Consider the following 22619-nt stretch of genomic DNA (forward strand, 5'->3'; position numbering starts at 1 on the left):
AACAACCCGTAGTCAATTAACAATCTTAGAGAAGCCAATAAAGCTTTGGTGCCATTTTTTGTCATAAGAGGCAGCAGAAATCAGATTTTGGAGCACAATCACAAATCAAGTTGGGAAACAACATTGACGAAAATAAATAGCACAAAGCAGCATGACAAAATCAAAGGATGAATGGGATTAGAAGAATTCATTGTTTTAAACAAACCCAAACAGAATTTTTCACTAACAGTTTCATTACGGAACTTTGAGTTTATGGGCGTTTGAACAGCTTCCAGTGTGTTTCTAAATGGCAAACTTTATTTGGTGCCCTTACCAGCCAATGGGCCAATGGTCTCAATACAAGTTCCACCACATGAGAAAAACAGGTAAACTACTGAAATCCATGTCAAATATTAGTAGGGTAAAGATAACTGTAACAGGAGCCTATTAACTAGTCAAAACTCAACAGCATAACCACTGAGTTAACCTAAGAAATGAGAATCCCCAATTCATAACTGGATTGACTAAATCACATTTTACTAATCTAAAAATATCAAAAAGGAGAAACTAGGAAATATAAAAAAATATATAAATTGAAAAGAGAAAAGAAACTTTGGATACAAAAAATAATAATTAAGGAACACAGATACACATTTGTGCAAGAGAAAGTAAATGTATTAAAATATTGGCTTCAAGCATTTTCAATCAAACCATGTTAATTAAAATCTGATACAGGCCATAAAGAAACACTAAAAATAAAAAGAATTGAAAAGACATGTCCTATAAAGAAGCTCAAAATTAAGGACCAAGGCAGGACTGTGTTCCAAAATATTTCTTACACCTAAAATTAACTCAAAACCACCACCAAGTGATAAGAGGCAGGGACATGTTTCAGCATTTCAAATGAGCTACAGTTCCAAAAAGTAGTGATCAATGAATTATTTTAATTACCACACTTACGGTAAAAAAAATTATAAATAATAATTTAATCCTTTTTATAATGTACAAGGGATCATAACTGTAAAATTTACAGTAAGCGGTCAGGAGAGGGAAAACCCCGTGAGTTTTTCAATTTACCAGCCAAAATAAACAGTGACCAGACGATTCCTGGAGAGAAATCCAGGGTTCCTTAGTCAATCAGCTCAAAAAGAATCAGAAGAGCCAGCAATTTATTCAACAGAGCCAAATCAAGAACACGGGGAGAAGAGGAAGCCAATTCGGAAACTTCCATCGAAGAAGTCATAAATTTCAATTTATAAAAACCAAATTTAAAGCTTCCTTTAAGAATTCTATAATTACATTTTGTGAGGTCCATCCCCACATGGGGACCCTATGTTTATCTCATCCATAAATTCACAATCTAGGGAATCTTCACAAAACTCCAATTCTAGAAACACTCACAAACCTTTACCCCCTCTAATGAAATCAAACAAGAAGTGTAAAATCAGGTTATGGGATATAGGGCAATAAAACCTCCATTAATCACAATATTTACATGAGGAAAACAGAAGGAAGCATGTACTTTTATCTTCTAATGCATGAAGTAGATAAAACCAAACAAAACCAAAGCATGCATGCCTCTAAGACAGACTTACAGCCCGATAAGGAACAATTTCGCCCTTTCTCTCCTTCATCATCAAACCGAGAAACCCAAAAACCACTTCACCAGAAGAAGAAGATGTCTGATTCAATGCATAGAGTCAAGACCCAGAAGCCATTTCAACAGCTGAGCTACTCTGAACCCCCACATGTGCAGGACTAATGGCGCCATGAGACCTATCCATAGGTGAAGTGGGTGTCAACACATCTGGTATAACCGGAAACCCAACTGTAACAGGTTGGGTAACCCTCAATTCAAACCCAACCTCACCCAAATGGCTGCACCCACCTTCTGCAACTTTCGACAGGCAAACGCTGGTTCGACAAATGGGGCAAATTGGTGCCTTCAAAAGCCATGAATCGACACATTGAGCATGGAAGCTGTGCTTACAAATAGGCAACAACCTGCACTTATCACCCCCTTGAAAACCATCCAAGCAAACAGCACAATCAATTGGCCCCTTCTCCTTATCACCTGTTTTGTAGTCAAAACAGGGGAGCCTCTGCAAATCTTCTCGAGATATGCCACTGCTGTTACCTGAGTTAACATTAGACCTTGCAATGATCATACCTCTCCTAAGAGCCCTACCCACTATGCAAACGTGGATCAAAACAAGAACCCCAATTCCCACAAAGAGCAAAATCACAGAGATCACAATAGCCATGACCATGATCTGTGCAACAAAGGGGAGGACCCTGTTATTGTTCATCCTTTTTACATAAGAGTCCAAGGCCCTAGAATAACGGACCCCATGAGGCAATCAAAAACCACATTAGAAAGAAAGGACATTCCAGAGAAGACAAACTGCAGTTTGCTAGCAATAAAGATGAGAGAGAAAAATATGAGAGAGAATTTGGGGAACACCCATGTTTGATTTTTTGAATGGGGAGCAAGTGTTGCATGTGGGTCAGCCAAATTTAAAGTGCGCTTCATGAAACGAGATTCAAATTTGGAGAGAGAATTTGTACTGACGGAGAAATGTTTTGGCCAGGTTCTCTGGATATGTTAGATTTCATGCTTCCATACCTGACTATTCTGATTAGGGTGATTAAGATTGCATTGGAACTATGCAATGGGGGGCATTTAATGGTCTTAGGATGTTGGGCTTTCTCTCTCTAAGATCAGATGTATTTATTAGTTTTGAAGTGGTGGGTATTTAATTTTCTTTACCTTTATAGAGTGGATGAGAAAAGCCAAGGGTCCCAAGATCACCAACCCAAAAAAATAATTTTAGGGTAATTGGTGAGGCAATAAAGGCCAAAAACCCTATGATTGGGGTTGATGGAGAATTTGCATAATTAAAGGATTAGAATTGGAATTTATATAGATGGAGAAATTGTGAAAGGATTAGAATAGGAATTTATATAGTGGAGAGGTCGTACTCATGCCATGACCTGACAAAGAAGAGGAATAGGTAAAAATAGATAGCTTACAAGGGAAGGGTCATGGTCATGGTCATGGTCATGCTATCTTTTACATATTAAACAAGGATTGATGAATAGAAAAATGCTTATGGAGAGGATGAGAAATCAGTGTCAAGGTAGATAGATGGGTTAGCTTTTAGGTCCACAACACATGGAGAAAAAGATAAATTATCTATTATGATAAGGAAAATGTTTATACAAGGGTGAGGCTCCAAATAATCAAATTAAGGCGCACCGCAAAAATTTAAGATAAGAAGTTGTTTCGATGCTCAAAAATCCTCAAATTGATCATCTCGACCTCACTCAAGTCCGATCGGGATCATAACTAGGCAAGTGGGTATGGTCTTATGGAACAATTGAATGGCCCCAATTATCGAATTTCTAGATTCTTCTTTTTTTGAACTTAATTGTTAAATATAACCCAATCTGACTTGAGAATCATCTAAACCGTACAGGTCAAATTGGAAGGGACCCTTACAAGCTAGAGTCCACTTCCAAACTGCCTGCCCTTAATATTAAATATAACATGCCTTGGAAAGAAGAAAAGTTACAGGCAACATGTGAGCAATATCATGATATTTGTACCCATAAGCTAGGATTCTAGGGGGGTCCAAATCCAATGTTGTCTGTTGTCTTGCCCCACGAATGAGCAATGTTGAGAAGTGTGTGGTTGGTCATGGCCTTTGTGCTCTTGTCTTATTGCCATTAGTGCCATATCTTCAAATCGGGGTGGCAAAGTATTATGGGACCCGGATCCGACTGGACCCAAAGCTACAGGACCCAGACACGGACCCGAAAATATAATGTGGGGCTTAGACCCAAACCTAAACCTAACCCAAAAATTAAAATGTATATGTACTTAAATATATTTAACTTTTTTCATAAATTAAGATCGGAAAATATGAGTGGGACCTAGACCCGATTGGACCCAAACCCCACCCGCCGGATTCAATTTTTGGACCCATACCCGGACCTACGGGTCTACCTTCAGGTCTCGGGTCGGGGTCAGGTCTATTGCCACCCCTGCATCCAAACTCAACCTACATTTATTTAATGTGAAATTAAAATAAGAAATCCACAGTTTTCTCAAAAAAATAGAGCAGGGGGTGCAAGCATGTGGATTGCTAGTTCTCAATGTTTTGTTAAGAAGCATTTAAGAGGACCTTTTAACGTGTCTACTCATATTCTGAGTGGCTTAAAGGTACATGCCCTATACTTTAAACTTTTTCGCAGGTGACATGGGCAGATCCTTAAAAGGTCCAGGAGAGTGGTTTGCTTTTCCAATATGAAAAATGTTCCACATAACTTTTGAAACTATTTATGTTTATTCTCTTTTGGGAAAGTAAAAAATTCTAAAGCCAACTGCACCTTTTGGGGTTGCACCTTTGGGTTTCTTTAGCATTGTACCAATACTGATATCTCTCACTTCAACTTACAAAATCCGAATAGTAAATAATGTCAAAAAACATACTCCAGTTTATCACTCTCCAAACCCACTCTTTTTTTTTTTTCCTTTATTATTAATTTATTATATATTAGTATTCAAACTCAAGAATCCCTTCTCTGAAAAATGCTGAGAATTCTCATAGCAAACGAATCTCAAACCTTTTGCCAGGAAAAATGCCGACGTTTGTCTTTACCACCCCTCTCTCTCTCTCCTATATATAAATTTTGCTCAAAGGAGGATGGTGTACGTCTACTCCCTCGATCGGAAGACCTACTTGTGAGTATTTTTTCAATCTGAAACTTTGCAAATCAATTTAAAAATCACCAGATGATTATTCTCAAAAGAAGAAACCTGCATTTTGAGCTTTCTAATACTTAGATCTCACTATCAAAAAATTGAACGGAAAAATTTTGAAATTATTCTATCAGTTGAAGAGGTTACACCCCAAAATTTGGAGTGGTCCTAAAATTAATCCTAGATGGTGTTGTACCCGAGGGAGTATTAGACAGTATAATGCTAAATGAATATAATATTTTTTGGACCCGGTTTCTATGCTACCAAGCCCCATATGTAGATTGCGAGCTTCTTAATAAATCTATGCTTTAGATGCATTTTAAGACTGAGGTTTTAAGGACATGTAATCTCTAACATGGAGATCATGAATATGAAAAAATGAATAAATTTTAAAAACTAAAAATAATAATTATAGTAAGAAAACATTTGGACCGTTAGTTTCTATTGTTTTTAAATAAAACACCTACGTGCATCCACCTTTAAGATAGATGCTTTACACTTTCCGGACCGCATAAGTAAAAATGTCGTCCAGCCTGCATGAAACAATTTCCCATATTTATTAGCATTCAAAAAATTGTACATGAGGTGCCAACTTTATATGTACAGCAAAATTACACTAAAAAGCCTGCATGAAACAATTTTCCATAGTTATTAGCATACGAAAAATTGTACATGAGGTGCCAACTTTATATGTACAGCAAAATTACACCAAAAAAAGGTTGTTTCGAATGCTGAAAAACCTTCCAATTGGATCTTTATTTCAATATATGTAATAAAAAATTTGAAAGAATTTAACCCCTTCTATTTACGTAGGAAGGAAAGCAACTGCAAATGCAAATAAATTATTATCACCATGTTTTGATTAACTACAAAAGCAAATAACTGGTTATAACCATGTTTTTATTTTCTTATAAAGTGGATTCGCACCATTGACGGTTCGTTGCAAAACCCATTTTGTAGATTGTGGCCAACCACCTCGTGGTCAATGCCAATGTTTTTATCTCTGACACGTCTCCAGTTTAATATTATATACCATTTTTTAAGTAGGTAAAGGCTTCTACTTTTGTTAACTTTTTGCCCTTTAGCATTGTATCTAATTATGTTTGATTTAATAAAATACTAGTAATTAAACACTCCAAAAAATAAAAAGTAATTTTCAGGTCAAAGAAAGTAGGCGCAAGCTCTATCCAGGATTAGCTCTGGCTTGCTTGATTGGTTAAGGTGTGGACATTGAAACTAGTTAGGTCCTTGTGAGATCGACAAGAACCAAATTAATGTCAATTTTGATTCATTTCATTAACATTAATAAAATTCAAATTAAAATTAAAAATAAAAGAAGATGAAGAAACTGAACCCTTCACTAATATTTGTCAGCAAAACCAATGTTTTGAAGCCTACCGATCTAGATCACCAATTGCCACTGATGAATCTTTTTTTAAGCTAATCTAACGCCTTTTTAAATTCACCATAACCCTCCAACAAAATAAAACCTTATTTTACACTTTTTTATTTAGCAAGCACCCTAATCTACAAAGGCAACGTCCTTTGGATTATTCTCTCTAAATGTGGGTTTAATCCATATCAGTCACTTTATAAACATGAGTAAGCTCCTTATCCCAAAAATTAGGCTAGCAGCCATGATCCCAACGTCGTCTTAGTCTTGGAGAAGGACAAACAGTTATCTAGGCTTATTTTCGAAGAACCAAGATTGAATTTTAGTGTGTTCAACACCAGAGCTTATTATGCCTCACAGGATCATAGTACAAAGTTGGGTTCTCCCAATTTCAGGTGAATTTTTTAACTCGAATGTCAGATTTCTTTTTCAAACTGAAATGTCAAGCTCATGCATTTCATCAAACATTGCCTACTTAGAGACCCTATACAACCTTTGAAGGAGGCTATTCTATTGCCATTCAAACATGGGCAGGTCATCCATTACGCCACAAAGAGCACAGTCAAGTGCCTTAAACATGAGCACACACACACACATTCCTTAATGTCCTAATTATTGCATCAAGCATTGCATTCCAGAAATAAAGACCCTTGCTAAAAGAAAATACCTTATTTGGAATATGCACCACTTTAAATACCAATCATTCTCACATTTATCAGCCCCAGTTTAGCACCCATTACATTGATAATTTGCAGCTCGTGTACGCAAATGATACATACTTCTCTCGAGAAAATTTGCAGTGAAGATAAATAAAAGACAATAGTCCGGGAATACATAACAACCCAAAAGTTTGTACTATGCTACACACCAAAAAATAAAACCATAAGAAAATGATCAAAAGCTTTCATTACTACCCAAGGGTCATACTTGCACGACTTTTCACCAGAGACTCAAATTTACATACCTATATAAAAAAATTTATATGAAATCAATTTTAAAGAGCCAAACTAATACTCTGAAATCAAAAGTTCTACCTCATTTCATTGCAACAGTATGAAGCCCACTGTTAGCAACCCAAAATGAGGTTTTCTTCCCTTGCTGAAGCTGTGACTCGAAGGATTGCCTGTGCACTCAATGGTGAGAGCTTGGCTTGGCAGAAGCTTTCCCAAGATTCACTCTTCAAGTTTTCAGATTCAGTGGTTTGAATGAGAGGAAGGTAGGATTTCTCGTAAACACTTTGCAGTTCCAACGTGAGGATACGAGCAGCCTCTCTCGATTCGGGAAGTTGATCGCTGAGTTGGGAAGCCGCTACTTGGATCAGCTTATCAATCCCATATGCTTTGATTCCTTCTGAACCCTAATATGCAAAACGTATTGACCTCAGATTATTTTGTGCAAGAATCCACATTGTGCATTCAAGATAAAAATTTAACACAAGAATAAGCATAAAATGGCTGCAGTTATAATGAGATAATACTACGAGAAAAAAAATAGTGAGAGATGGCCTTGAAATGTCATTAAGATGGCCTCAAGAGGCATTGTCAAATCTCCATGAATTGAAAGGAATTTAATTTCCTCAGAAACATGAGGACCTTATACGGATCTTTGTCCACAGTAGAATGGGAAGATAATACAGAGCCAGGATGTTCAGTTAATACAGCTTTACAGGAATCCAGGCCACCGTGAGTTCTTTCCTATAAATTTATTAAGTTGTCATTTTCATAGTTATGTAATGTTTTCCACTCACAAAAAAGATCGTTTTATAAGGTACTAGGATATAGCACTAAGACTACGTCAACGGACTCTTGACTAGACTGTATCAACTCAGACAAATGGAAAGCCTTAAGCCACAGATAATCGAGAAAGTTACTCATCACAAACTCAGACTAGTCAATACTGAGTTAGCAGATCACTCGCCGCCCAAGCCTGCTGAAAATCTCAAACGACCCCATGACCCAGTTTTAAGGATTTCTTCTGAACCATTTGTCACCTAAGCAAACCTGAAATATACGGTTTCACGTATTCTCGTGTCACACACACATGCCCATGAGCAAACAAGCAAACAAAATGGGGATATGCAATTTCAACATCTGATCTGCTCCAATACCACACTGAGATTTCGATCTGATCTAATGGAACTACCATTGATGTGCATGTGTGGCCATTTATTCATCTACAAAATACAAAAAGGAACCCAAGAAATAATCCAAGCTTCCAATGAAGTCATGTACTAGCCCCACACAAAGAGGTTAATTACCATCTTCATAGGCTTTATGCACCACGAAAGAAATTCACTAAATGAAAACTCCAATTTGAAAAATAATTACCCAGGAGAATTTGGTCCAAAGGCAGCTCACTGTGGAAGACCACAAGCATCCAGACCAAATTCCATGAAAGTACTCCATGGATGCTGCCACAGATGGCAAGGTAGAAATATCTTAGATAATTCCACCTTATGGCTTGTCCCAACTTATTCATCCACACCCTCAAGTTACAATAGCTCCTTACAAAGCTCCAATGCTCTCGCAAGATGAGACAACTTAAAGACTACTAAAATGTATTTAATTTTTGGGAAAAAGACGAATAACCCCTCCCCAAAACTATTATTCCAAATAACCCCCCAATCCCATAAAAAGCCCATGGAACCCCTCAAGTTAAACAAAAATGATGTTTAACCCCCTCCTTACCTTTTTCATTGTCCAATACCTTTTTTTTCTAATAACCTCATCATAAAAATCAAGTTTGTGATGCCTCTTTTAACTTATTAGTGAGAAGACTTATGGGCCTCACCAAGGGTATGGCCCTTAATAGAGCATAATGGCGGATCACGATTCATGTAGCCGACCCCAAATAATTGGGAAAAGGCTATGATGATGATGATAAGTGAGATTCACAAGATGAGAGAGAGATAAGTACTCATAGAAGGTTGCTCGAGAGAGAGGGAGGAAGTCCATGGGTGAGGAAGAAAGAGAGAGGAGAGCTTTTACAGGATTTTGATAATAGGGTGACTAAGAAAAGAAGGGTAAATTCTATAATTTGGACAATGGAAAAGGTAATGAGGGGTTTAAACATCCTTTTTTGTTTAACTTGGGGGATATGGGATATTTATAGAACCAGGGAGTTATTTGGGATTATAATTTTTGAGAGGGGAGTTTATATCTTTTTCTCTTAATTTTTCAACCACTTAACTCTCAATAAATTCTAACAAAACAATAACCCACACAACCATTGTCGCTTATCGCTGATCTATAAGTCCCCGAAAGCTCAAAGCTAGACTTTCTGTTTGCACACCATGTATCACCTCAAATTACTTGCCCAATCATTCCCAAGCATATATCTAACTGCCTTTTGGAAGTCAATCTGATTCTCCTCTATCACTCTCGAAGCACTAGCAAACCTACTAAAAGTCCCCCCAGCAATTTTACTCCATAAGGTCCTGTAATCCTTCCCAAACCACATTTCCAGTAAGCTACTGATCAACTCCTTACACCTTCAACCACATCGACATGCACAACTCCCACAAGAATAGATGAATCTGAGATCATTCCAAAAGAAAATCTACAGAAGAGCTCATAAGTACTACTCACATATTCACATTGGACCTCTATTGAAGCCAGCCAGATCTACATCTTGCAGAGGTACAAAATCACCAGAGCAAGTTGAGTTCTATACTGCTCCATTTAATAGCCAAGGACAGAGCAGATTGTCATGACTTACATCCCACAAGAAAGCCAATGCATCTGAAAACTCTCACTCTTAATAACTAGCATACAGTGTCTCAACCTGCCAAATTCGTCAAGCATCATAAATTAAGTGGCCACATTGCCATGGCAGTGTCATCTTACATGCAAGGCACCACAAGTCTGATAATGATCTGCACATTCTCTCTAATCTGAAAGTAACAGATTGATAGCTATCATAAAAGAAGGATTCTGTTGTCAAGAATAGAATTGGATGAAAGGCAATATGAAAAATAAGAGGAATATCCGCAATACTCACAGCAAACCAAAAATGTATCTCAAAAGTAAAATTTAGGGATAGTGGAACAGATATTTCAGAAACCACCATAATGGAGCAGACAATAGCTCTTAATAAGGAAAACCTAAGGCAAATGGGTCATAAGTCAACATGACACCCACACATGGACACACTTCAAACAGAAGACAAAAAGATTGAGCAAAGCTGAGGTAAAAATGATTACTGGTAATAGCAGCAAACACTCACAACCCGAAGGATAGCGAATTATCCAAAATTAAAGGACTAGTAAAACAGATCAAAACCACTAACATACATGGAAATCTGAAAGCAGCAGACAGAAGCACCCATGCCTCTGGCCCAAAAGAATGGTCCCATTTGGATGAAGAAAGCCAGAATTTCAGAGTTTGTTCCACATGCACAAAGCTGAGTAAACAAATCAATGCAGGTAATAGCAGCAACAATACATATGACTCGCAACAAGAGAAAAAGTGGAGATTTCCCACACATGAGGATTAATAAACCTTGGCACATACTATAAGAAATATTGAATTGAATATTGGAAGATGAAAGAAGTTAAAGCCCAGTGGCCTTTGGTCGAACAGAATCAACCCACTTTGTATGACATAAGCCAGCATTTCAAACTTCATCAGCTTACCTAATTCTTAAACATGCACGCACGCATGCATACATACATAAAGGAAAAATATTTGGTACTCTTGCAAGAGCGCTACCAACACATTCGCTCACCCAAAAACACGAGGTTGGTGTTTATCTGGAAATTTTCAGATTATCTTTTTACTCATCTCCTGTATCAATTTTTTTAAAAAAATGGATCTAAAAAAATTCTTCAAAGAAATCTCACTCAAGGATTGACTGAACGTCCATTTGAGGAAGAATCATATCTAGGATTTTAAGGGAACTCCTAATCCTACTTTTCAAAAAAAAAAGGCACTCCTAATCCTTTTTTCATAGTGAACTTATTTAAGAGGTGAACCAAAGACGAGCTGAAAATTTTCAGACACAAAGCATCCTTAACAAACAAATAGGAAAAAAAATCCCCCTTAAAAATGTGCATTGGTTGCTCATAGACATACGGTGTGCACACACATATATTGTGTGTTTGAATGTGTGACTAATTGACAAACTAAAGTCCACAACATCCCTCAGAATGCCTATTTTCAACCTTGCAGAAGATAACAGTTCCTCAACCTCCAGAAAACACAGAGGGAGCACCGATCTCCCACAAAATGAGAGAAGCTCAGATTACTAAATTTCTCATCATTAGGAGATGTGGTTTGACAGTGTCAACTTGAAAAAAGAAAAACACCAAATTTCAAATAAAACTAATAAAAGTGGCCCTGTGAAAACTATATATTTTTTAGTAATAGCATCTTTTGTTAATAACTACCTGAGTGACATGCAAAGAGTCCGAAAAATGTGAAGTCCTACTAATCCAAGACCAAACTGTTGGCAAAGACTACAGAAGTTTGAGGCAGCACATAGAAAGAGAACCCGGCTTTTGATAACATAAACTTGTCCACAAAAGTATAACTGAGCTTAATGACCAAGAGGAGCAAAGCGAAAACAGCTAACCATAGCTCTCTGTCTTGGTCTCCCATGAATTAGCAGAGATAAAATACCTATCCAGTATATAGTGAGATATTGGACGATACATGAGGACCTCGTTGTTCCAACAAGATCTTGCAAAAAGGTATGGGACAATATCATACTGTCACACAACTGAGTACCACCTAAGAAAAAGGACTTGCATAAATTCAATCAATATTCTAGACCATGAGACACACACCAACAACATCAATTCAACCAATATTTTAGACCATGAGACACAATCACAACAACATATCAAGAAACAATATTAGATTTTCACACAACTGAGTACCACCTAAGAAAAAGGACATGCATAAATTCAACAATTTCTTAGTCCATAAGACAATCAGAACAACATATCAAGAAGCATTAACAAATCACCACTTGATCAACATGAAGGGAAGAAATACAAATATGGATTATTCAGACAGGGTTTAGCTAAGAAGGTACACGACAATATAGCTATCAAGAAAATCGGTTAACGAGAAAACGGTACACATAACTGAAACTACCACTAAATACTTAACATAGATTGGATTAAAGGATAAAAGAAATCATAAGTGAACTAAAAAGGTTCTCAATCTACAAGATCGTAGACAGAAAAGTACCACGTACAAGATACAAAAGTTCCAAACTACCTAAAAATTTGATCAAATTAAGAAATTCCATAACCATCAAGAGCTTCAACAAATTAACCTCATTCTTTCATTTTTCTCTCTCTTAACCTTCCTTTCTTTGAAACCTTCTTTCAGAAATTTTTCACTCCCTTCTGCCCTTTATTTTACATCTGCTTTCTCCTTTAAACCCTTTGTTCTGCTCCTATTCTAAACCCTCTCCATTACTCTTAGCAAAAATGTAAGAGAGAGAATGACGAGGGTGAGATCAAAGTCAGTGATAGTGTCAACACAAGTTCTCACTCTAACTAACTTCAGCAATGGCAACGTTGAAGACCTAAGCCTTACCACATCCATTTCAGCAGCAGGCAGACAAGAAAAAGAGGAGAGAGAATAGATTCAAATAAGAAATGAGAACAAACAAAAAAGTGGTGAAACGCATGGGAAAGATAAGAATAGACCAGAGAACAAGCAGCGCAGGTACCAATTTATTATCAATATGAACCAGGACCTGAGAGTTACTCAGTTTGCAATTCCTTCAGTCACATATTATGAAGATTCTAATCATAAATAGACATCGTGGAGTGCAGTGAGAAATAAAACAATGAACAAATCATGACTTTCAATCAATATCTCCAATGCAATGTCCATACTTTTACATACAGGCATGCAGTGTCCAAACTTTTACATACACGCCTGATTACCAACTACACTACTTTCCTTTTTTGTATCTTCATGGCCTCAAGACTGGGAATTTTTATAGCCTGAACAAGCTGGTACTATCATCTGCTTTAGTGAGAAGTAACATAATATACAGACCACATCTCACCTCTAATATCCCCAACTTGGCATTCTTGCATATATGTACAGGTATCTTTATCAAATCATGCTACTTTCCATGTGGATTTCCAATGCCTCTCAAGACTGAGACTTTTTCAATAGCATAAAAGAGTAGGCACTATTATCTGTTCTCCATCCCGGCTCGAGTATGGAGCACCAAAGGTCCCCATCTAGGTCAGTGGAGATCAACATCGACTACTGTTCTTGGGGCAACTTGGGTCCAGCTAGAGTACGTGGCCCAGCTCAGTATTGTATGGGAAAGATCTTGATGTCTTTTCAGGCCCTTGACCAGTCTGTGATTTTAGTGTTCCTGGAACAAAAGCCTCCTCCAAGGCCCGTCGCTTTTGGTCCCCCTTAGGAGTAGATGGTGATTGACTTAATGTTATCGGATGAGACTATCAATGTGTTGGTTAAGGGTGCGGGAGGCTTTATATCCAATGGTAGTAGTTAGTGGTTCTAAGATGATGATTTCTCATCAACCATTTGTGCTTTGTTCTAATTACATTTCCTTTTTTTACTTTTCTTGTAACATGTTTTAATTTATTGATAAACTAAAGTTTCTTTTCTTTTTTTTCTTTTCTTGTAGCATGTTTTAATTTATTGATAAACTAAAGTTTCTTTTCTTGTAGCATGTCTTCTTGTACCATGTTTGATGATGATTTCTCATCAACCATTTGTGCTTTGTTCTAATTACATTTTCTTTTTTTCTCTTGTAGCATTTTTTAATTCATTGATAAACTAAAGTTTCTTTTCTTTTTTTTCTTTCTTGTAGCATGTTTTAATTTATTGATAAACTAAAGTTTCCTTTCTTGTAGCATGTCTTCTTGTACCATGTTTTAATTTATTGATAAACTAAAGTTCTCATTTGAAAAGACTGTGATAATATAATAAGCATTCTCCTAATTGCAAACCAATGTGTCTCCAACTACTTAACCACTATGAAACATTCAGACACGAGTTGGATATTTACTTTCAAACACAAGATGTTAACATATGGCCATTAAGCCAGTTAAAAGTTCCTTCATTAACCAGATTTGCTCAATAGAGTACTGAAAATTTACAAAGAAATTGGAATATCTACGAAGTATAAATTGATATTATCGTAAGATACATATTAGGCAAGTCACAACTAATATAAATTTTATGTCCCATACAAAAAACAGTTTCAAGTGACAATAAATGGACTGCGACAATGACTGTGCATGCTGTACAATATAAGATCTACATCAAAACTACATTGTATTATAAAGTAAAGAATAATTGCAAAAGGTCGTGTCCTTTGTTATCATCTGGATTGCACATTCAAAGCTGGCCCCCTCGTTAAGCTATCTATTGCTAGTGCCACATACATAATTCGGCAGACCATTTGCAAAACTTGTTGAAAGAAATGGAACGTGAATTGCTAATAACTAAATTGATGAAAAAAGTAACTTATCTAAATGGACTGCAATAAATAACAGTTTGTCCCATACAAACTGTTTCAAGTGACATACAAATAACTGGACTGCGCTTAGGTCCCATACATATAACAGTTTTTAAGTGACAATAAATTGACTGCAACAATGACTGTGCATGCTGTACAATATAAGATCTACATCAAAACTACATTGTATTATAAAGTAAAGAACAATTGCAAAAGGTTGTGTCCTATGTTATCATCTGGATTGCACATTCAAAGCAGGCCCCCTCGTTAAGCTATCTGTTGCTAGTGCCATATACATAATTCGGCAGACCATTTGCAAAACTTGTTGAAAGAAATGGAACGCGAATTGCTAATAACTAAATTGATGAAAAAAGTAACTTACCAGTGCTAGCACACTTCTACATACACACATCGATGCTTTTGCCCGAATACGAGGATTCCGATGCTTCAAATGTGGCTGCAACTTTGGTAATAGTAAAGTGGGAGAGATTGAAATGGTCATCGTTGTCAAAGCTTTTTCAGCAGCTTCACATACAAAACGTTTATCTTGGGAAGACTTGAGAAGAAGTTGCATAAGCTGTAGCCATACCATAGGAAATTATTATCATAGGCATAACCTTTCTCTTTAAAAATTTGCACAAACGGTCGACATGTGAGAGCACAAAGAAAATGCCAAATTGGTATGGATACTAGATACTATATACATCATGCATTCATTTACTTACCAAAGGCTCAAATGAATCAATTATGCCATCCTTGTAAACCTTGAAGATGTCTGCAGACGTCATGATTGCAGTTTTACATACAGCACTTCTAGGATTTTTCAGAGATTTGACTGTGAGTGACACCACATTTCCTCTGTTCCCCGAAAATTGTGGAAGACATAAACATAACAAAATGAAAAATGACAATAATTAAAGTAATAAATATACATAACCTTCAAACTGCAGGAGATCATCTACACATTCAATCTCACTGCTATAATTTTTCTCAAAAGAGACAATCGAACCTTGAAGAAAATAAATTTTGAAGTATCAGAACGCTTACAACATCGGAACCATAGTTTCCTTGTGAAAGATTGATAATTGACGCACGTGATTCAGGGCCTCACATACTGAAACCCAGTCCTTTGAATCCAGCCTTGATAACAATGTCTAATGCAAAAAAAGTATCCCTTTAACAACTAAACTTTAAAGAAAATCAGTTTCAAAATTTTACGACAAATTAGCAAGAAAATACTAAGGGGTAGCAAGCAATTGAAATGGAAACAACTCATACATTTAGATTTGTATCTACATCTTGAAGATCGTTCAAATTTTCAGATTCTATATACTCTATTTCAGAGCCTGCTGCCTCTAATCCGGTATTCCCAATTTCAACTTCTGCCGTTGAAGCATTGCAGGTCACAGAAGTAGGTATACATTTCTGCCACTTGTCAATATTCTCGGTTTCATTCTCGGTAAAAGGCTTCATGAAGCAACCTTTGCTAGAGCCCTCAGTTTTCTTCTCAGATCCAGGAAATGTGTTGAGATCTCTGAGGGCCTTCGCCGACATTGCTAAGCACAAGAAATCAAAAACAGAAACCAAAGACAATCAACGACAAGAATAAGGACTCAACAATGACAGGCAAAAAGTAGAGATGTGAAAGAAATATGCAAGGTAAAGTAACAGCTACAGTGAGAAACATACAGCAAAAGTGAATCTGAGATTCATGTAAGCAAGATTGGTGCAGAACCCAATGACCCCAAACAAGAAAGAATAAACACAACCACAGACAGTTCATCTCTAAAAGCATATTGTTTGCTGTAATATTGCAAATTCAATTTGAGCAATTAACAGAGTAATTTTATCACTTAATAACAACACAAGACGGTGGCCCCAGAATATAACCAGTTCATTTAAGGTATTCTTTCCAGCGGTGTCCAAAAACTCAAATTTCATGGCCAACTTGGACACTGCCAAAACAGGGGTAACCAAGAAAAACTTTTTGAATTCTTCATATCTTTGCGTGAATAATTACAAAACAACTCTTAAACTAAGGCACATCACGATGCTACCACATTGGAAGAGAATGTATTGGACTATAGGTGACTTTCAACTTAATATATATGTATGTATTTATGTATGTCAGTGTGTATGTGTCTGTAGGTATGTATATGTATGTGTGCATGTATATATTATGCATATGTACATATTATGTACATGTATGTGTGTGTATATCTATATGTGTGTGTGTATCGAGCTATTCTAGAATACACTACACTAATGGTTAAATTAGAATATCCTACTCCGAAATTTTAACAACAAAATACCTTTCAAAATATAAAAATTACATTAACAATAGCTTATTTAAAAAATTTGAAAGGGTAAACTTGTAATTTAAATTATTTTAAAAATCCAATCATCATTCAAGAACTCAAAGGAATATTTTTAAATTTGAAATTGAGTTTGGTAGGGATTTTGAACCAACAAAAATACCCTTCCTAAAATACATAAATTGTTTATAGTTAAAAGTTTGTTTTCTCATATAAGGGCATTTTGTGGCCAAAAGTTTTGAAATATATATATATATATATATAGATCACACACACACATATATATCCTGAAAGATTTCCTATTCCTGCAGGAGTATAATATCCATTTTACTGCCTCGGGTAAAACAGATGTTAGGGATGTTGTTTAGATCTCAAATTTTGGGGATGTAATCTCTATAACCCATAAAATTAATTTCCGAAATAAACTCCCAATGTACAGAAATCAAAATGGGTCAAGATTGAACAGGGGCCGTCCAATTTTTGAAAGGCTAGATCTAAGTGTTGCAAAACTCAAAATTCAAATTTTTTGTGAAAATTCGTAGTACCATACTCATTGATAACATATTCTGGCTCATGCCACTAGAGGCTTATAGTGAACATGCACTATTACTCAATGAAATAAATTCATCAACATAATTACCCAAAATAAATAAATTCATCAACATTATTCTCCACATTTAACAAAGAGTAAAAATGTCATATAGCACAAAAACATGGTCAAAATATCAAAAACAATGAGTCAAAGTATCACTTCCATGTTAGCTTACATGGGTAATATTTATATCATTTTCCATACTGTAAGATGAAACAACAATATACGTGTGTAAAAAGTAAAGATGGTCTTCTTTTTTTTTTTTTTTTTTTTTTTTTTTTTTATTTGTTAGCTTGGAACCTAGTGAGAACGGAACTCTAGATATCACATTGTGGCACCCACCACCTCTGCCTAGAGAACGTAGACATTAAAATGTCTCCACCATAAGCCAGAATTTGGAAAATATGAGATTTAAATTTTGATCACAATAAATTCAGAAACAGTCCCTGCACTTCAACAGTGGCAGACAAGTGGTACAAAATTATCAAGAACACTCAGAATATGTATCAGTCAAGCAATAAAGACATAATATGGAAGGTTAGGCAAATAGTAAAGTGGAAATGACTTCCATGTGTCATTAATTTGGAATGGCATATTACGGATATGATTATCAAGGACAAGACAGGTGCTTATTCAGGTTGCCCCTTCCCAACACAACCCAAGATACATAGTTGGGAGGTTATCTTACAATAGGTCAATATGCATGCTGAAACATACCCCTCTCAGCCTTCGCCTATAACACTTCTTATCAAACCAATAGACCAATGTCAAGTTGTCAACAAACTTCTCATTGAAGCTTCCCAAGAAACAACATAATCCAGCGGCATGCTTTATTGACTCAAAGAATTTAGTAATTGAACTAGTTGACAATTCAGAAAACCTACTAAGAAACTCAACCCAGCAAACAGATAGATAATGTCAGAAGTGATGGAATGACGGATGTCAAAAGAATAATAAAGTTTGCACATAGATGATAATCCATCTCCAAGGACCGAGAAAGATGCCATTGGGATACACGATCAGATTCCCCTCTCTTCTTGAGCAAAAGCCATAATCCCCATCAGCACATTCCAACCAAAACAAGCACGCACATTTTCATGGTCCAACTTCATCAAAATTCTAGGCATTTTAGCCTTGCAGAGCAGCATAGTGGTTTATGGGTGATGGACGAGACCACGCCATTCAAAATTTTCCTTCACAAAGATCCCCTGAAGGTTAAGATACTAAGAATGGCAAGAATTCTTTCAAATGCAAAGAAAGATATTCAAATAGGATTCTATATCTTCTATGAGGCATTGTTTGCCAGTGGCATTAGTCCTTACTCTAAATCTATGGGCATGACATATCATTGCAAAGGGTACAACAGAAAAGAAAATACCTCATGAGGTCATCTCATTTCTACTATAAAAACATGTGGGGCGCATTATTTTCATTATCTGCTTGATTGTAAAAGCTACTGGCAAAAAATAGCCCATTGACCATAACTTCAGAGAATTTTTCAACTGCAGAGTAAAGATTTTTCTGTGGCACCTTTGCGGAGTAAGTAAAAGAGACTAAGGGAACACATCAGAGACTTCATTGATCAACCTCTTTCTTCAACTACAGAACTGAGGAACTGTTTAATAATGAAAGGTGGTTTGATTGGAGCCCTTCTCTTAGACCCAAATGCAGTGTCTCATAGGAAAAAGTAAAAACAGAGTGTTTCTTTCTCTCTCTTTTTCTTTTTCTTTTTTTTTTTCTAAAAGAGAGTTAATGATTACATTGTATTAAAGTACTAAGGTATTACATGACTGTGTCCCCCATACAAAAATACAGACAGTGTGTACGAAAACAAACCAAACATTCCACATCAAAGCCCAAGCTATGTTGAGTTTAATATAACCACTGTTTCAAAAAGCGGACCGCCCAGGGCCTGGGCCTCCGCCTGAGCCCGTCTAGGCGGCCACCCAGGGCCTGCGCCCCACCCAAGGGAGGAAATGTGGCTCCATGAGGGCATTTTTTAATACTAAAAGGGTAAAATTGTGGGTTTTAGGTCAATTAGATACTATTTTAGAAGGAAAAAACTCAAAAAAAAAAAAAAAAAATTCTACTAGGCCGCCCAAGTTTTGGGCACCCACCTACGAGCTGGGTGGCCTGGACCCCCAACCGCCTAGCACTTTTGAAACACTAAATATAACATTTTGGACGGCTATACCCTCCTTTGCTAATGCATCTGCCGCAGCATTTGCCTCGCTCTACACGTGCTAAAAAGTGGCATGTAAGGAGTTCATCGTTGCAAAAATTTGGTGGAATAACCTCCAGGTAGAAGGGAAAGGCTTTTTAACCAGATAGTGATGTTACGCGATCCCCTTTCCACAAGAAGAGAGTGGCCTTAGCCACTTTCAAACAATTTGACACCTTCTAACAGGGCTATGGCCTCTGCCACAGTGGAATTTGCTGCTCTGGTTGGGCCCAAGTAGGGACCAGAGTCCGAGATGAACCATCTTCAAAAAGACCCCCAACCCCAGGTTTGCAAGTCAAAAGAGGGTTTCTTAAATCTTCAATCTTCAACTGAGGCTTAGTGTGGATGCTGAAAGGATAGGCAACACAATCACCCCCTGGAAGATGCCATGGCTTTTAGCTGTTAGGCATTGCAGCGAGTGGCGCATGAGATGCCTAATTCTTGTGCTCAAAGGTCAGCATAGATCACTGTCAGCATCATGGTCATCCCAATGCATAATTATCATGGATACATTGTCTCCTCCATTAATGTCTAATTTCATTTAAACTCATTAAAAGTTGTATGCTTGCACCAATAAGGTTGCAATTTTTTTCTTTTCGGGAAAATTACCTTCTCCATGAAGTGTCACAACATAGTTCACAACACCATCCCACAAAACAAGTATGAATACTTTCTACAAAAAGAAAAAACAAATAATAACACAGAATTTTTAGCTCAAGAAAAAATATCCCCAATTGAATTAAACAGTAGGAACACATAGCAAGTGGCATCTAAAAATTTCAAATCAATCATAAACTTAAATAAGCTACAAGATCAAATCACGCCCATCAAAAATGTAGAATAGTACGGTCAATACAGAACATTCAGGTAAACAAAAAGAATCCTAAAGCCCGATATAAATATCAAACACAAATACAAACATCAGATCGCATAGTGCACAAACCTACCAAATGCACAATGAACAGATATCAAATCACAGAGCTGCCCAAGAAAATCAAACCCAAAAAAGCACTCCTTTTCTCTTTCCTCCTCAATTGATCAGTACAAACCAAAGCATTCTAGATCATTTTAGCACAAATCCACCATCAATAACTACTGAAACAAAACCCACAACAAGAGAAAACACTAAAGCACAAACTCCACCCAAAAACGGCAAGGATCGCATCAAATGGGGAGAGCATTTAGGGTAGCATTTGTCCACCATTAAGCGAGAAAACCCAACCGCAAAAGGCAGTCTTCTACAAGTAAATGCAATGGGAAGCAACAATGGAGAAGAGAACTCACTGAACATGGAGGGGGGAATCTGGATCCGCTAGAGAGAGAGCTCAAGGAGTTGTAGCATCGCTTTCAGTGCACAGATGAGAGAGAATGGGAAGTAGAGTGAGAAAGTGTGGAGGAAATTTGAGACATAAGAGGCGATAAATTTTAGAGAGAGAAAGAGTTTGTGCACTTGCTGTAGAGAGAGAGAGTAACGGGCGATGCGAGGAGAGGAGAGGAGCGGAACAGTTATAAATCGCCGCCTTCACACATGTTTTGGCCGGCGAAACGGCCGGTGTGCATGTGAGCCCCTGTAGGGAGGAAATAAATAACGGGATGAATTACCAAAATGCCACCGGCTTTGTACGACATTATTTTTTTGGTAAGATTGTAGTCTTTTTGGGAAAATATCAAAAATTGATGTCTCCTCTTTGAATGAATTTAATGCAAACCTCAAAAGAAATTCTAAGGTGAGAGGATTTTGAATTTTGAATTTTGAATGAATGATTCATGGTACTAAGAAATGGATTTCCACATCAAGATACATGGACATGAGAAAAAGATGGATTTCAAGTTTTAGAAATAATGCATCTTGTAACCCATTTTGGATCTTCAATTTTCAAGATTTTCAAGCTTTTATAGATCCGCTCGATCTACATTATTTTTTAAACTTTAAATTTTATAATTAAAGATAACGATATATTTTAAGCCTATTACAAAGATTTTCAATATTGAAACTTTATTTCTCAATACTATTTGAAGTTCGCCCCATTTTGATTATTTAGAGGCTCGGCTCTATACAAACAGCACCCTTTGGGGACAATATCAAAACTTGATGTCTCCTTTAATGCAAACCTCAAACGAAATTCTCATGTGACAGCATTTTGAATTTTGAATCAATGATAAGCAAAGGGTTCATTGTTGGTCATAGTATTAAGAAATTGAATTCTAAAATGGCACCTTATATATCTGGAAAGCATAAAGGCATTCATATTCTAAATCTTGCTAAAACTGCTTATTCTTTATCAGAAACATGCGATTTAGTTTTCGATGCAGTTTGCATACAGATGCATCCGTAGCTGCAGAGGTAAGATGCACCTTCAAAATTTATCATGGTATATAATTTTGATGTAAAATGTTTTTAGGATTATCTCATTATCTATTTTTATATCTAATTATAAAATTTTAAATTTTAAAAATGGTTAAAATCAAGTAGATCTATAAACATATGAAAATTTTAAAATTTGACGGTGTAGATAAAATGCACTATTTCTGAGACCTAAAATCTTTCTATTTTTCATGGTCATACATCATGATCAATCAAAGGGTTTTTCAACATTAAAACTACCTTTTTCAATTGATTTTTGAGGTGCATCTGAAGTTCTACATTATAAGGTTGCATCCTTATATAAACTTTTTCCTTTAGTTTTTATAGGGCAAGTAGAGGAAAGCACTTCTTATAGTAGGTATGAAAGATAAATCAGCTAACCCAGTAGCATAAGTTGCAATAAAGGCTCGGTGCTATTATGTCAATAAAAAATGGCTTGGTAGTATATCAATGAATTTGTCCACTATAGAAACAAGATGTCATAAGTTCAAGGACTTGGGAGCAAAACGGTCGATTTAATGGCCTC

The 22619-nt window shown here is 36.5% G+C and overlaps 2 protein-coding genes across 2 annotated transcripts; both read right to left on the minus strand.

Annotated features, from left to right (window-relative positions):
- Window positions 1–1231: 1231 nt before the first annotated feature.
- On the minus strand, window positions 1232–2941 carry LOC18434094 (E3 ubiquitin-protein ligase ATL6). Its single transcript, XM_011624992.3, has one exon. The coding sequence runs from the start codon at window positions 2286–2288 to the stop codon at window positions 1680–1682; it is 609 nt and encodes a 202-aa protein (XP_011623294.2). The 5' UTR covers window positions 2289–2941; the 3' UTR covers window positions 1232–1679.
- A 3884-nt stretch (window positions 2942–6825) lies between these two features.
- On the minus strand, window positions 6826–21178 carry LOC18434093 (uncharacterized). Its single transcript, XM_006844168.4, has 6 exons — window positions 21013–21178; window positions 15879–16156; window positions 15648–15754; window positions 15326–15458; window positions 14983–15177; window positions 6826–7494 (listed from the first exon to the last, which is right to left on the minus strand). The coding sequence occupies exons 1-6, from the start codon at window positions 21017–21019 to the stop codon at window positions 7204–7206; spliced, it is 1011 nt and encodes a 336-aa protein (XP_006844231.2). The 5' UTR covers window positions 21020–21178; the 3' UTR covers window positions 6826–7203.
- Between the last annotated feature and the right edge of the window lie 1441 nt (window positions 21179–22619).

This window comes from Amborella trichopoda, chromosome 10, assembly GCF_054954075.1.
Source record: "Amborella trichopoda isolate Santa Cruz 75 chromosome 10, AtrichopodaSantaCruz75HAP2 v2.0, whole genome shotgun sequence".
NCBI lineage: Eukaryota > Viridiplantae > Streptophyta > Magnoliopsida > Amborellales > Amborellaceae > Amborella > Amborella trichopoda.

What these genes read in the sequence shown, in the direction of transcription:
- LOC18434093 (XM_006844168.4), bottom strand. An exon ending in GAAACTATGGTTCCGATGTT is followed by an intron (nt 15,459 to 15,647) that starts GTAAGCGTTCTG and finishes TTCGGGGAACAG; the next exon opens with AGGAAATGTGGTGTCACTCA. An exon ending in GTAGAAGTGTGCTAGCACTG is followed by an intron (nt 7,495 to 14,982) that starts GTAAGTTACTTT and finishes TTTGCATATTAG; the next exon opens with GGTTCAGAAGGAATCAAAGC.
- LOC18434094 (XM_011624992.3), bottom strand. Translation starts at nt 2,288, where the DNA reads ATGAACAATAACAGGGTCCTCCCCTTTGTTGCACAGATCATGGTCATG.